A 16137-nucleotide genomic window follows, 5' to 3' on the forward strand; every position below is an offset into this window, starting at 1 on the left:
TTAAAAACTCAAAATATTACTAAATATTATACATTTTTTCAATGATTAATCATTATTGTATTTTTTATAATTATAAATAATAATACCTGCTATAAATTGTTACAATGTTAATTAAAAAAACATTTTTTTCAATGATTAATCATTATTGTATTTTTTATAATTATAAATAATAATACCTGCTATAAATTGATACAATGTTAATTAAAAAAAAATATATATATTCGATAGTTCTGCAGCAAGGGAACGTGTTGCTCTATAATTCACCACCAAGACACTAGAGGGGTGTGGCGTTGTGTTTGTAAAGTTTTGGGGGACTCTTGCCGAAGCAATGGAAACGGAGATGGAACGCTTGGATGTGGATCTTCAGCTCATCAACATTGAACAACAAATGTTGATCACATAAATATCGAGGCGCAGGCGATGCAGAAGACGGTTACAGAGGTGATCTGTCCGACTGTTGATGTCGCACAGAGACTGGCATTCACTTTACATATTCTAGCATCGGGTGGAAGCTAGCAAGCTGCGTTGTCCAGCGTTTTGTCCGATTTCTTTGCCGTGTCCAACAACCAGCCAGTGGGAAGCCAGAGCAGATTTCTGGTGGCTATGGAACTTCCCAAATTGCGTTGGAAGCCTTGATGGTCAACACGTTATCATAAAAGCACCGAGGCACTCTCAATCAGTGATGATGTATCAAGTGTGTAAACTGTCTGTTGCTAAAAATTAAACATCAAAACAACTCTTTTGACAAGAAACCTGTGCTTTATTCTTCATATAATTGAAGTGCAAAATGTAAATAAATCACAGACTTACAAACATATGTACAAAATAAATGATAAAGTGCACCAACCAAAAATATGACATAAAGTGATGTGATTTGGCCGGCTGGGTCACTGCTTCGTGTGGCCATTCACTTCCGAACACACACATTCTTGTCTCGGAGGTTCTTAAATTTTTTCATGCATTCGCTGACCTCCAGCCCCGTATTTTCAGCATCTCCTTATCTCCTTGCAAGAATTGCTTGCCATTGGGCAATCTTTATAATGCCTTGACGAAACATTGTACAGGTGGTCGTACTTTCTGACCTCATCGACAATCCTCTTGTCGGCTTGGTCCATTTTTGAGTCTGGCGCAAGAATGCTTGTAAAACGCGGTGATTTCACACTGAACTGGAAACAACAGTCTGATCGGACCAATCATAGTCCATTAGCGTCAAGTCACCACGCATTGACGTGACGTATGGCGGAGGGTCATAAATCGGGTCTGCCTCGAGGTCTTCCGCAGAAGCATAACTCAGCCTTAAGGGTTAAAACAACAACAACAACTAAGAACATAATTCGTGCATGAACATGTTAATGAGAATTTAACTGTTTGCAGAAGCATAGAATTGCTGAATTCTCGAAAAGTGACATTCATTTTTAATGCTAATTATCATGCAAAGCTGATAAAAGATTACAAAAATAACACATGTAAGAAAAAACACAATTTCTTTTTACCTTGCAAATTGATGCATAAGTTTGATTATCAAAGTGCGTGCACACAGTTAATACCATCAGTATAAAAGACGAAGGAAAAGTAAGATAAACAGAGGCCAAAAGCCTTTATTTGCCTTTAACTCAGAACTACCTGCCAGTCACGTTGAGTTAACCAGTGGGCATTCATAAGCAAACAGCTTAACTTATACCAGAACGGCATCTCTACAAAGTTCTTTGAGTTAAACATTATTTTTGTCGTAAATTTAGGTCGTCAAATCAAAACCCAACGAAGTAAGTTGTACACTTTTCCCTTTTAGCTCCAGGACTCCCCCTAATGTTTTGTGATGCAATTTGTTGTAGTACAGTGGTGAAAAAAATAAAGTGAATAAAAAAGCAACAGAAATGTGTACATTTGCTCAAAATTTTAAAGAACAGTGCCCTAGCACTTTGAGATTGAAAAGAGAAATGATGAAAGCACTGATCCAAGCTCCCAAAAGTGGACGATGGATGTTAATTAGCTGTCTGTTTTAACTTTTAAATGCACTGTACAGCAGAGACTTAATCCCATCTTTTTCTTTCTCTCACTCTCTCGCTTTCTCTTTTGTTTTTTTAAATTAAAAGTTCTAAAATTAACTGGTGCCTAACATCCCAGGCTCCCACTCTCAAGGCCTGTCATTCAGGCGAGGTGTTGGAGGAAATGATGGTTGAAATATAGCCTGCTTGCGTGCTAGCGTGTGTTTGTGTGTGTGGTTATGTGCGTGTTGCATACATGCTAATGTGATTCTGGGTTGGGATGAGTTTTGAAGGGACGTGTGTTGGGGCAGCTGTTGTTCTTTGGCCTTCATGTTGTGGAATTAAGGTATCTGGAGAGGTGGTGCAGTACAGAGAGAGAGTACTACTGTTAAAGGCAAAAGACAGAACTAGAGAGCAGAGTACGTCACTTCGAGGCAAGAACATCATAAAGGAAGATGCCAGAAGCAGTCAAAAAAACAAGTGAGTCTGGATTATATCCTCTAAATAATGTGTATATATTTGTTAAATGGAGTGTAGACCTTTAAATCTCACACAACTGTCATTTTTAGTATACTATAAGACATTTCCTCTCTGCCTAAGCACAAACCTTTTGAGGCATGAGAACAAATGTGCTGCCTCACAGCTGTCTTAAGCAATATTAACCACAATCAAACTGCTATAACAGGCCTGAGCAGATAAGCCTTTACCACAAAATTTTGTAACATTTACATTTAAAGGTTTTCTCGTTTTTTAAGTTTTTTTTTACTTGTCTGGCATGAAAAGATAAACGTAAAAAGTCAGAAACCATAACATTTACTGTATAATCAAAGGTAAAATAGGATTCAGGTTGACATAAACTAACACTCATTGTAAATATAGAACACAATGGCCATATTAGGGTGGTTAACCCTTCATTGGCACACACAGAGATTAAAAAATCTTTACTTCAATATTTATTACATTTTTTCACTGTCATTATATTTATTATGGTACTAAGGATGCAACAATACTCTGGTTTATCTTGAACCGTTCGATACGCCCTCTTCAATTCAATACGCAAAAACATTCGATCCAAATGAAAGCTCCCAAAATGTATTTTTCGAAGTTATTTTTGTCGTCTCTCTCACTGAAATGTCCGGCGCAGCTTTGTCCTGTAGAAACAAACCCTGCCGCTAGCAGTCGCCCTCCTCCCCCAAACTGCATGAAAAGTGCAAGCTGTGGAGCACGAGGATCATTGCTCGTGAGGAAAGACAGAAACTTAAGGAGGCGGCTTGCCGGCTTCCATATCATTCAGATCCGTTGTTTGGCAGCATTTTGGGTGAACTGATATGCTATCCCCACCAGTACATACTAAACAAAGACTGTCTTCACGGATACGTACTACAAAATCCGCCAAAATATTGTTGACGACTTGACTGCTACGAATGACCTCACTTTGACAACAGACAGGTTAAGACCGCAGGTCACAGAGAGCTAACTCACAGTTACATGATGAACAATGAGTGGCAAATTATGAGCGCTGTACTTCAAACTCGTCCTGTTCATGAAAGTCAATTGTCAAATGCTGGTGTTGTGCAGTAATGAGCAGACGTGACTTCTGTGGCGTTTGTTAACTTTTTTTAATGCCTGATAACACTCACGTGCACACACTAGATATCATCAAATAGCAACGTAGATGTGCTACGTTTGATACCCCCCCCCCCCCCCCCCAAGTCCTATGCCATTGGCTACGTGAGCCCAGAGTGATCTATACTACATCGATGAATTAAAAACAGTCCTGACTGAATGGAAGTTAAGCAGGCCAAAGCAATCCATACCAGTGACTATTAATATTGTTAATTCAGTACGTAACACAAATGGACTCGGACCACAAATAGGATGTTTTTTTCTCACGTGGTAAACATACCTGCTAAGAGAGTAATAGCAATCAACAGTGTACCCCGCCTCACTTTACAAACAGTAAAGATTGTTCTCAGCACTTTTATACAAAATTTCTTCAGATCAGTAAGAAGTAAGCACATAAATATTATGCACTATAATGCATGTTTATATGATAGCATTGTTATTTTTGCTTGTTAGCAAAATAAAGTTTAAAAAAAAAAAAAAAAAAAAAAACGTATTTTTTTGTTTCAGAGCATTAAATGTATTGAAAATCGTGTCCCTCGTATCGAATATCGTACCGAACCGTGACTTAACTGTATCATTGCGTCCCTAGTACTAGTAATGTTCCAGTTCAATATACTTCTTAATCCATTACACTGACCACTTCCACTCTTTGATCCAGACAGAGAAACTGAAAATTTGTTAAGGATGCCGATGTGTTGCAATTTATGGCATTATTAAGGGTATTACTGAGTCTTAACAAATGGAAACAACCCCCCGGCCTCAGTGACATGAAGGGTCCACAAGTATTTCAATGACTCCAAAGCTGCAAAAATAGATTTAAGATAATCCCATCGCTGCGATACCTGTTCCTCTGGTGCAACTGAAGCCTGCCACTCATTCATTAGTCCACTTCATTCTATATTTAACCTGCTCATTGAAGCTGCCACTAGCTAATGTGCTAACATGCACTGTAGACAATAACTGAACCCATTCACCTTGTCCACAAAACCTCTTAGAATTATCGCATGCGTTTGACTAACAATAACTACAACAGCAACGTTGTCAAATTTCACGTTAAAAAAAAATACCGAGTCACCTTAAAACATGCTATTATATGGGTTCTACTACATAGTCAAAAAGTTTCAAGGTGACTGCCAGTACTGTAGTTCTAAAAACGTCCAAATCTCATTTTCCTGGTTTCAGTTTCAGCCTTTGCCAAAAAGCCAAAGACACAGGAAGTAGAAGAGGGGTCCCCAGTGGTCTTTGAAGCAGAAACTGAGAAGTCTGATGCTAAAGTTAAATGGCAGTGCAACACAAAAGATCTTGCCAGCAGTGACAAATATGAGATCACAGCCAATGGAAACAAGCACTCTCTCAAGATAAAATGTGTTACCCAGGAAGATGCCAATACCTACGCTGTGATTGCTGGGGGTTCAAAGGTCAAGTTTGATCTGAAAATCCTATCCAAAAAAGGTAAGATACTTTGGCTTTAGTCTTAGTTGACTGACAGTTTGCCTGAGCAAAAAATCAGGCAGTACAACTGTTGTACTACCGTACACTTCATTATGTATTGACGGGACGTGGGGCCGATTAATAAAGAGCCTGCTTGTTGGCGTGGCCGTCAAAGCTGACCAAGCGGAATCACAAAGAGATTTTTCCGGTGAAAATTCAAATGAATAAAGGCTTAAATCCCTGAATACTTTTTAGATATGGACGTAAAACAGTCTCGATTCTTGGTTAACCCTTTAACACCTAAGCCTATTTTGGTCGAATTTGCATGCATTTGATGTTGCCTTTATATTTCAAAGAAAAAATTGTTCACAATGGCCATGTTAGGTCCCTTGTTTAAGGACACCTTGAACTTCATGTCCAAACTGTTGTTTTCTTCACTGACCAATTATAATCCACATTTTGGAGCCAAAAAGACAAAAAAATTCCAAAATATTTTTTCAAAATTTGTAATGTTGATGTCCCATTGACAACCAAACATGCTCGACCAACCGTTTTGAAGCTTGATCATATTTATTCATCTTGTTAGGATAAACATTCAATAGAAAACAATAAGATTGAATAGTTTTATGTTTGACAATTCAACACAAACAGCAAGTATGGTCATAGGCGTTTTTGGCCTTTACACATACTATGGTCAAAACAGGTTATATATAGTGCAAAATAGTGAGAGAAAAAAATAATATACCGTATATCATCTAACACAAAAAGGGTTTGCAGGATATCTCTTTGTGGAGTTGGTATTATACCCATCACCTTATCTAAAGTATATACGTACATGCAATCAAGCTTCTCGAACACTCATCTTTATAAAAATTGAAAAGATTATAGTGAAAAAAAATATATATATAACATTGAAAAAAAGTATTTTCAAAAATATTGACAAGTAGTTCAGTTCAATTCAATTTTTTTCTGGCATACGACCCAATTTAATTTTTTTTTTTTTTTTGCGCACTCAATAAAGCTTCTGCATGAACAGGTCACGGAGCTGCGTCACACACAACGTCACACAGCCTACTCTTTCGCCGTTTGCGTGCTGCTGTCACTTCTATTCGCCGAGGCGCCGACTCATCCCAGGAAAACAACGACAAATACAGCTCATCATCTTTCTTGAGTTAATGAAATAATGCATTAGCTTGCGCTAAATTTAGTTTTAGATTCATTCTGTGCGTTTCAAAGTCGCTCGCTCAATCCAACTGGCCGTTGCTTACTTCGAATGCCTCCTTTTTCTTAATTGGCGCCTCGCCTGGGAATTATTAAAAATGTCCACATTCGGTTCGCCCTTCTTGACATCACAACGGCTCTTGGGAAATGTGGTCTTTTGTGCTGCTTCGGTTTTGAAAAAGGACAAGAAATGATGGAAATATGGAGATAGATACTGTACATGGTCCATGCAGCGTTTTAATGCATATTTATGAGTGCAATAACACTATAAAACTCAAATGACATTATCTCCCGTTTTTCTTGGTCGATTGACTTCAAATAAAAACTGGTGTGGACATCAACTTCCGCACTTTCAAATGAGATCAACCAGTGGCACGTGGGTGACGTAATTACAGCGTTACAAGCTTCAAAGACGACATGCGTAAACGCGTCACTGCTGACACGTTCGGTGTTAAAGGGTTAAAAGCAAAAAAACGGGAAGTTAGCATTTCTTTTTCCGTAAATATTGTAAACTATGATGCTAGTCAGTTAGCAAATGTAGCGGCGGCCATATGTAAACAAAGAGCTTTTTCCGTTGAAAATTTTTGTGAATAAATGCTTAAATCCCTGAATTCCTTATAGATATGGACGTAAAACAGTCTCGATTCTTGGTTTTAAGCAAAACACTGTGCAGTTAGCATTTACTTAACGTAAATATTGCGAACTATCACGCCAATGCCGTAGTAATTTCTCCCATTGATTTTTTTCACAACATTTCAAAATGCATGAATGGTACGAAAAATATAATAATTACCTTGAATCTTCGAACAAATCACTCCTGAGACAATCCTTTCTTTGTGTATGCGGTACAGCTTTCGTACTTTTTCAATCTAAATCTGGCGTTAGATCGCCGCATGTGTGGCTGCAACCGACTGCCGATAACTGAAGCGGAGTGTGGGATGGCCCCCTACTTGAAGGCGTGACGCAGTGCCTGTTGACCCGTCAATATAATTAGGAAGTCTATGATTCTACATTGCATGGGGGCAAATGTCTATATATGAAAAAAAAATGTGTTGGATTGTATAAATGTAATGATTTTAATTAACAAATTTTCAATGAACCCAATATACCCGAATTTGACTGAAACAAATATGTTTTTAGAACTCCTTTATTCTTATAACAACATAAGAAAATCTGCGATGCACTGAGGGCAGGAAAGTTGAGCTGCAAAGTAGCGAAGGATCTCTGTATTGCCATAAATGGCAATAATTTCATTTTAGACACATTCTAAAATGTGTTAAGATATCCTAAAATTTGATATTTTTTTAATGAGGGTGTCACTTTCTGGAATGCAAAAAGTACAGAAATCACAATACCCCCTTAAAATAAATCCATGAGCAATGCTTATTTATTGCTTGGAGCTGATCAAATGAAAACAACTGTTGTCTGTTGCACATGTTGCAGCCTTCCTGACTGTGTCTGTGTAGAGACCTTGACCTTCAACAGGCACAATTTTTTATTATGAGTAAGTAGCTCTTCATTGGCTCTCAGGATAAGCTTGAGAGGCAACTGAAAGTGCACGGAAAAACAGCCATCCAACCAAGACATAAGGCACACATAGGGTTTAAAGCTATTTAAAAATAAAACCTCATAAAGAATCATTTTCGTTTCAAACAGGGTGACTTCACTAAAATAAAAATATTTCTGCCTTTATTTGGCTATCATACATTTTTGAAAATCTTTTGTTGTACAGTAGTATAATCAACGAATAACTGCGTTTCATCATATCGAGAAATTTGTAATTATGATCTGTGCCTTTCACTTCTCAGAATATGACCACAAAATTTAGGACCTTAAATGGCGAATGAAGAGGCCTGTAAGTCCATTGTATGTCTGACATGTGCTTTGTCTCGATGGTAACACGAACACAGAAACCCCAGCTGAGGCTCCTGTTACAGCACTAGAGGAGTCAAGTGTAACACAAGAGCAGCCTAATGCTGCACCTGCGGCCGGACCCACACAGGATGAGGCCGCTCCCCCAACACATGATGTCCTTCAATCAGAGCGTAAGCCAGTACAACCAATATTATCGTAATTTTTCATTAAGTTCCTAAAAAAATGTATATTTACTTCTGTGTATCACTGAATTTTATATATGGTCTGCCTTCAGACACCAGACAGGACCTCACGGGCCTCTTCACCGAGAAACCCCAAAGTGGAGAGGTCGCTGTCGGTGAGCATTTAGCCAGTAAATATGTTAAAACGCAACGAGCACAGTTGTGGTCATCACTTATTTTAATACAAATCATGATTGAAGGAGTTTTTCAATGCATATATAAATAGGTATATTCCAATAAAATATTTTCAAACATCCAAAATATAAGAATACATACATATAACAACACAATACAAGAATACAATACAATTCAACCTTGAACACTGTTTGGACACACCTTCTGATTCATGTGTTTTTAATTTATTTTCATAACTATTTCCATTGTAGATACTCACTGAAGGTTTCAAAACCATGAATGAGCATATGTGGCGCAGGTGGTTGAGCACGTTGTCCGTTGATTGAAGGATTGGGGGTTTGAATCCTGCTCCCACTTGTGCTCATTGTTGTTGTGTCCTTGGCATACACAGAGTTTGAGGCCCCCCTCTGGTGGTCGAAAAGTGTAATTGCATGTAATTGACCTCCCTATTTACGATTTTAAAATTAAGAGTTTTCCGGTAAAATATTGTCAATAAAAGTAGTAAAGCAATATATCAACAGTCATTTGATTTGCTTAGCCAAAACCATCCGAGGACTGAAGAAGCAAGAGGTTTTTTTTTTTTTTCAAACCTAAGCTTTCAAAAGCGACAACAACTACTGAGCAAGAACCAAGGATTGAAAATGTGGACCATGAAACGCCAGAGAACACCGCCAAAATGGTGAGCGGAGTTTCAATTTGCCCCACTAAAGACGCTAGTAATTGTACAACGGAGCCACAACCGGTGTCTTTCCAATGTAGTTACCCCCGTCAAAAATTTTATTCCCTAGCCGTGGGAGCGCACAAACACACATTAATTATGAGTTATGTTGACTTAAACAATCAATTGAAGCCAGAAAAGAGCTACAGTTATATATTTTGGACATCGACGGTCATTAAACTGGAGAAAGTCCATACAGGACTTGAATTACAGTAATAACAGTTATCCAGTTATACAGGTCATCTTACGAGTAAAACAGTAAAACATTGCCTTTTTTACGTTCTGTGTGTATGTTACGTTATACAACAGAATTTTTTTTTTTTTTTTGATGGATGGGTCATGTTTTAAAACCCTTAGATAACGATAATTACATCAGCAAAACAAGGAAATCAAGCAAATCAATGCAACGCAGGGGCTTTGCCCAGGGGATACAATTTTTGACGGGGGTAACTACATTAGCACGACACCGGTAGGCGTACCATAATAAATGGATGACGATCTTGGCGAAAAATGTTACTGTCTTCAGCAGCCTGATTTAGAATTCCCCTCAAGAATGATGGGAAACAAAAAAAACGCTCATTTTCAACATATCATTGTAAATATTCTTGTAAATTAATTTTACTGCTGAGACTGCGTTTCGGGGTCATCAACATGAAATGCCCCCCCTAGTTACAAAAGTCAAACTCCACCTATGATCCTTGGGCATAGAGAGAGAATGAGTGGTTGATTGTGGTCAGAAGGTTCAATGGTGGAAATTGACTGCCTTGCTTATGTCAGACTGCCCCAGGCAATAATGCAATGTAAAGCAATGTAAAGCTTCTTTGAGTGTCCTAAAAGCATGATATAAATCCAATGCACTCTTATGAGGAATTATGTACTTAAAAAAGGTGAAATAACTGAAAACATGTTTTATATTCTAGTTCCTTCAAAGTGGCCACTATATACTCAAAATTACTTTTTTCCACACACTCTTGGCATTCTCTCGATGAGCTTCAAATGGTTTTTACTTCACATGTATGCCTCAACAGGGTTAAATAGTGGATTTCTTGCTTTATTAATAGTGTTAGAACTATCATTTCAGTTGCATTGAATGAGGTGTGTCCAAACATTTGGCCTGTACTGTAGGTAGGTAGATGCGTAAAACCATATTGATAGGATAACAAGAGCTCCTTATATTTTCCTTTTTTTTTCAACTTGAAGCATAACATTTATTTACTTACTTTATATACTATGTTCACGCAGTGGGATTCTATGTCTACATTTTTATATTTCCAGGAGGTGTGATTTCATATTCTTCTTCTGTCAAATGTGTCTGTTCTTAAAATTAGTATTTTTTTCTATTATTATGATTATTATTTTTAGAGTTGTCCGATAATTACTTTTTAACTGATAACTGATATACCGCTATTGTCGAACTTCAAATAGCCGATACCAATATCAAACCAATACCGATAGGCCTATATGTGGTCGTGGACTTAAGATTTTGGACTTAAGTCATTTTTTTTTTCAATCATTTATTGTTCATTTAATTTTTGCACCATCATTGCAAATGGTCTGCTCACATAATTAATCACAAGCATTCTAGCTTGGATACATCTAATGGTCAATAAGTATAACTGCTGTGCTAAGCAGTGACCAGCCCTTGTATGAAGGCAGAAGTCTTTTTACTGTACATTCACTTTGAAGGCAACATACATATTGGCTCAAAACCGATAAAAAAAAAAAAACTATGTTGATATTATCATTTTAAAATGCTTTTATCGGCAATCAATTCAGAGTGCCACCCCCCTTCCCCAATGTCTCTAGTAAGCTGGGATCGGCTCTAGCACCCCCATGAACTTCATGTTGATAACCGCTATGAAAGAGGAATTAATGTATTTGTTTTAATTCTTTACAATGCAATAATCGCATCTGTTCAAAAGTGATAATTGATTTAGGCAAATCGGTAAATCAATAAATGCTAGTCAACAAATACAAAATGTGTCTGTTATAACAGAACCAATCGACATTTAATGGGTCTCAGTGTAAAGTGCAGTTAGCAACGTATATTGTTTTAATCAAGCATGATTTCTTCACTGCATCATACAACTAAATGTAGTATGGCTAAAACTAGAAAATGGATGTTAAGATTTAAAAATGTAAAGAATATATTGTGTGGTTTAATCCCCTATCCAGGTGGAAACATCACATTTGTGGCTAAGGTCAATGCAGAATCACTGCTGAAGAAACCAACTATCAAATGGTTTAAAGGAAAGTGGATGGACCTGGCCAGCAAGTCTGGAAAACACCTTCAGCTAAAGGAGTTGTATGACCGCAACACAAAAGTAGATTACTTCACGTTGTTTCATTTGTATTAGTTTTCAATCATACGTTTAAGTCATAGTCTCTATACTTGTAGTGGGGCAAATAAGTATTTAGTCAACCACTAATTGTGCAAGTTCTCCCACTTGAAAATATGAGAGGCCTGTAATTGTCAACATGGGTAAACCTCAACCATGAGAGACAATGTGGAGGAAAAAAAAAAAAAAAATCACATTGCTTGATTTTTAAAGAATTTATTTGCAAATCATGGTGGAAAATAAGTATTTGGTCAATACCAAAAGTTCATCTCAATACTTTGTTATGTACCCTTTGTTGGCAATAACGGAGGCCAAACGTTTTCTGTAACTCTTCAAAATCTTTTCACACACTGTTACTGGTATTTTGGCCCATTCCTCCATGCAGATCTCCTCTAGAGCAGTGATGTTTTGGGGCTGTCATTGGGCAACACGGACTTTCAACTCCCTCCACAGATTTTCTATGGGGTTGAGATCTAGAGACTGGCTAGGCCACTCCAGGACCTTGAAATGCTTCTTACGAAGCCACTCCTTTGTTGCCCTGGCTGTGTGTTTGGGATCATTGTCATGCTGAAGGACCCAGCCACGTCTAATTTTCAATGGTCTTGCTGATGGAAGGAGATTTTCACTCAAAATCTCTCGATACATGGCCCTATCCATTCCTTCCTTTACACAGATCAGTCGTCCTGGTCCCTTTGCAGAAAAACAGCCCCAAAGCGTGATGTTTCCACCCCCATGCTTCACAGTGGCTATGGTGTTCTTCTGATGCAATTCAGTATTCTTTCTCCTCCAAACACGAGAACCTGCGTTTCTACCATAAAGTTCTATTTTGGTTTCATCTGACCATAAAACATTCTCCCAGTCCTCTTCTAGATCATCCAAATGCTCTCTAGCGAACTGCAGACGGGCCTGGACATGTACTTTCTTCAGCAGGGGGACACGTCTGGCAGTGCAGGATTTGAGTCCCTGGTGGCGCATTTTGTTACTGATAGTAGCCTTTGTTACTGTGGTCCCAGCTCTCTGTAGGTCATTCACCAGGTCCCCCCGTGTGGTTCTGGGATTTTTGCTCACCGTTCTTGTTATCATTTTGACGCCACGGGGTGAGATCTTGCATGGAACCCCAGATCGAGGGAGATTATCAGTGGTCTTGTATGTCTTCCATTTTCTAATAATTGCTCCCACAAATGATTTCTTTACACCAAGCGGTTTACCTATTGCAGATTCAGTCTTCCCAGCCTGGTTCAGGCCTACAATTTTGTCTCTGGTGTCCTTCGACAGCTCTTTGGTCTTGGCCATAGTGGAGTTTGGAGTGTGACTGACTGAGGTTGTGGACAGGTGTCTTTTATACTGATAATGAGTTAAAACAGGTGCCATTAATACAGGTAACGAGTGGGGCCTCGTTAGACCTCGTTAGAAGAAGTTAGACCTCTTTGACAGCCAGAAATCTTGCTTGTTTGTAGGTGACCAAATACTAATTTTCCACTCTAATTTGGAAAAAAATTCTTAAAAATCAAACTGTGATTTTCTGTTTTTTTTTTTTTCCACATTCTGTCTCTCATGGTTGATGTTTACCCATGTTGACAATTACAGGCCTCTCTTATCTTTTCAAGTAGAACTTGCACAATTGGTAGTTGACTAAATACTTATTTGCCCCACTGTATATACTGTATCTGCCATATATAATTCAAGGTTTTTACATTTTGCAAATTGTGAATGTTATCATGTTTACTGTAATTTGAAGGAGCACAAAAGAATGGTAAATAAACTTCTGATTTGACTATCGAACAGGTTTACACATTTGAGATGCACATCATGGAAGCCAAAGCTAATTTTGCAGGAGCTTATAGATGTGAAGTTTTGTCCAAAGACAAGCTGGACAGCTGTAATTTTCAGCTGATTGTACATGGTAAGTGTAGAGCTACTCTTGTTTCGTTCTATTACAGTGTTCATTTGGGTTATCATTTTTTCAATTTTTTTCAGAGTATTCACCTGTTTCCAAACTGAATGTTGTTTTTTTTCGTGTTAATATCTTTTTTTCTTTTTTTGTTCTCTGTGAACATCCCAGAGGCTTGCACTTCTTCTGAAGGCTTTGATATAAGAACAGCTTTTCGACGCACGTAAGTTATCGTACTTTTTCCCTTTCTCACTTTCAATTACCCTAGGGTGTGAATGTAAGTAAGAATGATGGTTTGTCTATGTCAGCTGATTGAACACATCACATGGTTTTTACTCAAGCAATATGCCAACATTTTATACGCTCAATAAGGCACATGCCACTCGGATGATTTGGCTTGAAAAACAGTCCCTCACAGTGTGTTGCAAGCATTCACACTATAGTATTAATAATAAAAAAAAAAAGACTGACAGCCTAAATGATATATTCACTGATGTTAAAATCAGATTTATTCTAGCATACGTCATCATATGCAGTAGAAATCAAATTGGAAATCTAAATAATATTAAGCACTGATTTATATATTTTTTATAATTGGAATTATTATTTTACATTTACAAATTATTAAGAGGTGGCTGTACAACATTTTGCGTAATCATTTAATATTTTTGTATCATACTGCCATGCCAGACAGCAAACTGTACAGTGTAAGGTCTCGATCCCAAACACATAAGGACAAACTTTAGAATTACTGTACTTTGTACTTCATGTGGAATAACTGTGGAAATGCTAACCGATTAGGAGCGATGCCGATATGAAGAGAAGTGGAGCATCACACAGGTAGTAAAGGTTTAAAGTGGCACCCACTGAGGTCGAACTTCTAGTGTGTTCCAGAAGAAACAAGAACCAAGATTGAATAAGTCCTTCAACTTTGGTTACTTTCTTCTCTATGTCAAACCTGCAAAGTTTTGAAGGGAAGCAGAAGGAACAGCATATTAGAGCTAAGTGTACAGGTAGAAGGCTCAAATTCTACAAATGTTACAGTCACTACCAAGTATACAACACTGTGCCTATATGAATAAGCATTAACTAATTTGTGTCTCATAATGTGCAGACAATGGTGAGCATTTGGTGCAAGGGGCTTTATTGTGGACTTACCTAACAGCAACTGTTAATGATGCCACATTGAATTTTTAGAAACTCTAACGACTATACAAAAATATTGCAGTGCCAACAACTGAGCCAGTATAATATCAGGAGCTGTGCGGATTCAATATTTTTCTAATATCATGACAAAAACAAACAAAATAATAATAATATTAATTTATTTATTACATCACACTTAACCAGAGAGGCTGATAATTACATTTGTTAATGTAGGCCAGTGCTTCTCAATTATTTTCTGTTATGCCCCCCCCCTTTCAGGAAGATGTAAACATTTGCGCCCACCCCCCAATAGCTCTGCAGTCACTGTAAATAGTATAATTTGTCTAGAAAATTATTATTATAAGTACACCTCTGCAAAACATTGTGTGCTTTTTAATATGAAAAGGAAAAAAAGAGTAATATATATCAAATTACAATAATGTATAACTTTTGTATGTAATGTAATGTATAACTATAACTATTACAATTGTCTTGCTTGTAACAAAAAGGACAAAGCGCATCAATTTACCGGAATATAAAAAAAGTCCCTGTAAAAATATACTCAAGGTAAATTTTTTGACCAATTGATACTGAAAAATAAAATTTAATGAAATCAATTAGTAACAATTCAAATTGATTAGCAACAATAACTCATTATGACAATATGCCAGACAATTTGACCGATTTTTTTTTTTTTTTTTAATTAAAAAGAACAAAAACAACAGTTTTTATTTTTATAAATAAAGCATAGTTGCACATCCACTCAGTGGGAGGCAGTGGCGCTGTCATTTTCAGATTGTGCCCAGTATTTTTCAACCAAACAAGAGCACGCAGCAACGCGCACTGGAGATATGAAGTGCTAAGACAAGGAGATATGAAGTGCTAAGACAAGGAAATATGGCAAAGCATATGTAGCTTTTGGCTTTGACTTTTACAGTAGCATGAAAAAGTATCTAAACCTTTTGGAATTTCTCACATTTCCTCATAAAATCCCTATCAAATGTTATCTGATCTTTGTTAAAATCACACAGATGAAAATAACAGTGTCTGCTTTAACTAAAACCACCCAAACATTTATAGGTTTTCATATCCACTGAGTGGATGGGAAATTACACTTTATTCTGGTACGGCAAAAATGTATGTTCTCCAAGGTCACATGTGCCACCCCCGGTGGCTTTGCATCCACTGGGGGGGGGGGGTGGGGGGGGGGTGCGCCGGGGCCCTGTACTGATGGAGACAAATTGTTTTAGATAATTTTGCACATTTGAATTTGGCTTGCTAGAAGATACAAAATTAGATTAATCGAAGGGAGAATAGAGTATAGAAACTATAGTATTGTCAAACTCAAAGTCAAAATATACTATGAGGTGAAAAGGATTAACTCTTGAGAATGAATTAATACAGTTTAATTGAATTCCAATTTAGGTTGAACAACATGTTAACAACAGGTTAGTACACATTATGAGACAAGCGCTTTCTGAACTGCTTCTGGGTCTCATTCAAAACAGCAGTGACAGCTGTACAAACAGCAATACACAGAGTGAGCTTT

General features: G+C 37.5%; 1 protein-coding gene across 1 annotated transcript in view; it reads left to right on the forward strand.

Moving 5' to 3' along the window:
* The first annotated feature begins 2044 nt into the window (after window positions 1-2044).
* Window positions 2045-16137, forward strand: part of mybpc3 (myosin binding protein C3) — a 48836-nt gene continuing 34743 nt past the window's right edge. The window contains exons 1-7 of the mRNA XM_057835682.1: window positions 2045-2465; window positions 4794-5063; window positions 8174-8308; window positions 8413-8475; window positions 11388-11536; window positions 13337-13454; window positions 13614-13665. Coding sequence (XP_057691665.1) covers window positions 2441-2465; window positions 4794-5063; window positions 8174-8308; window positions 8413-8475; window positions 11388-11536; window positions 13337-13454; window positions 13614-13665 — 812 coding nt within the window. The 5' untranslated portion in view covers window positions 2045-2440. The remainder of the gene's footprint in view (window positions 2466-4793; window positions 5064-8173; window positions 8309-8412; window positions 8476-11387; window positions 11537-13336; window positions 13455-13613; window positions 13666-16137) is intronic.

The sequence above is a fragment of the Corythoichthys intestinalis genome, chromosome 1 (genome assembly GCF_030265065.1).
Source record: "Corythoichthys intestinalis isolate RoL2023-P3 chromosome 1, ASM3026506v1, whole genome shotgun sequence".
NCBI classification, from domain to species: Eukaryota; Metazoa; Chordata; class Actinopteri; order Syngnathiformes; family Syngnathidae; genus Corythoichthys; species Corythoichthys intestinalis.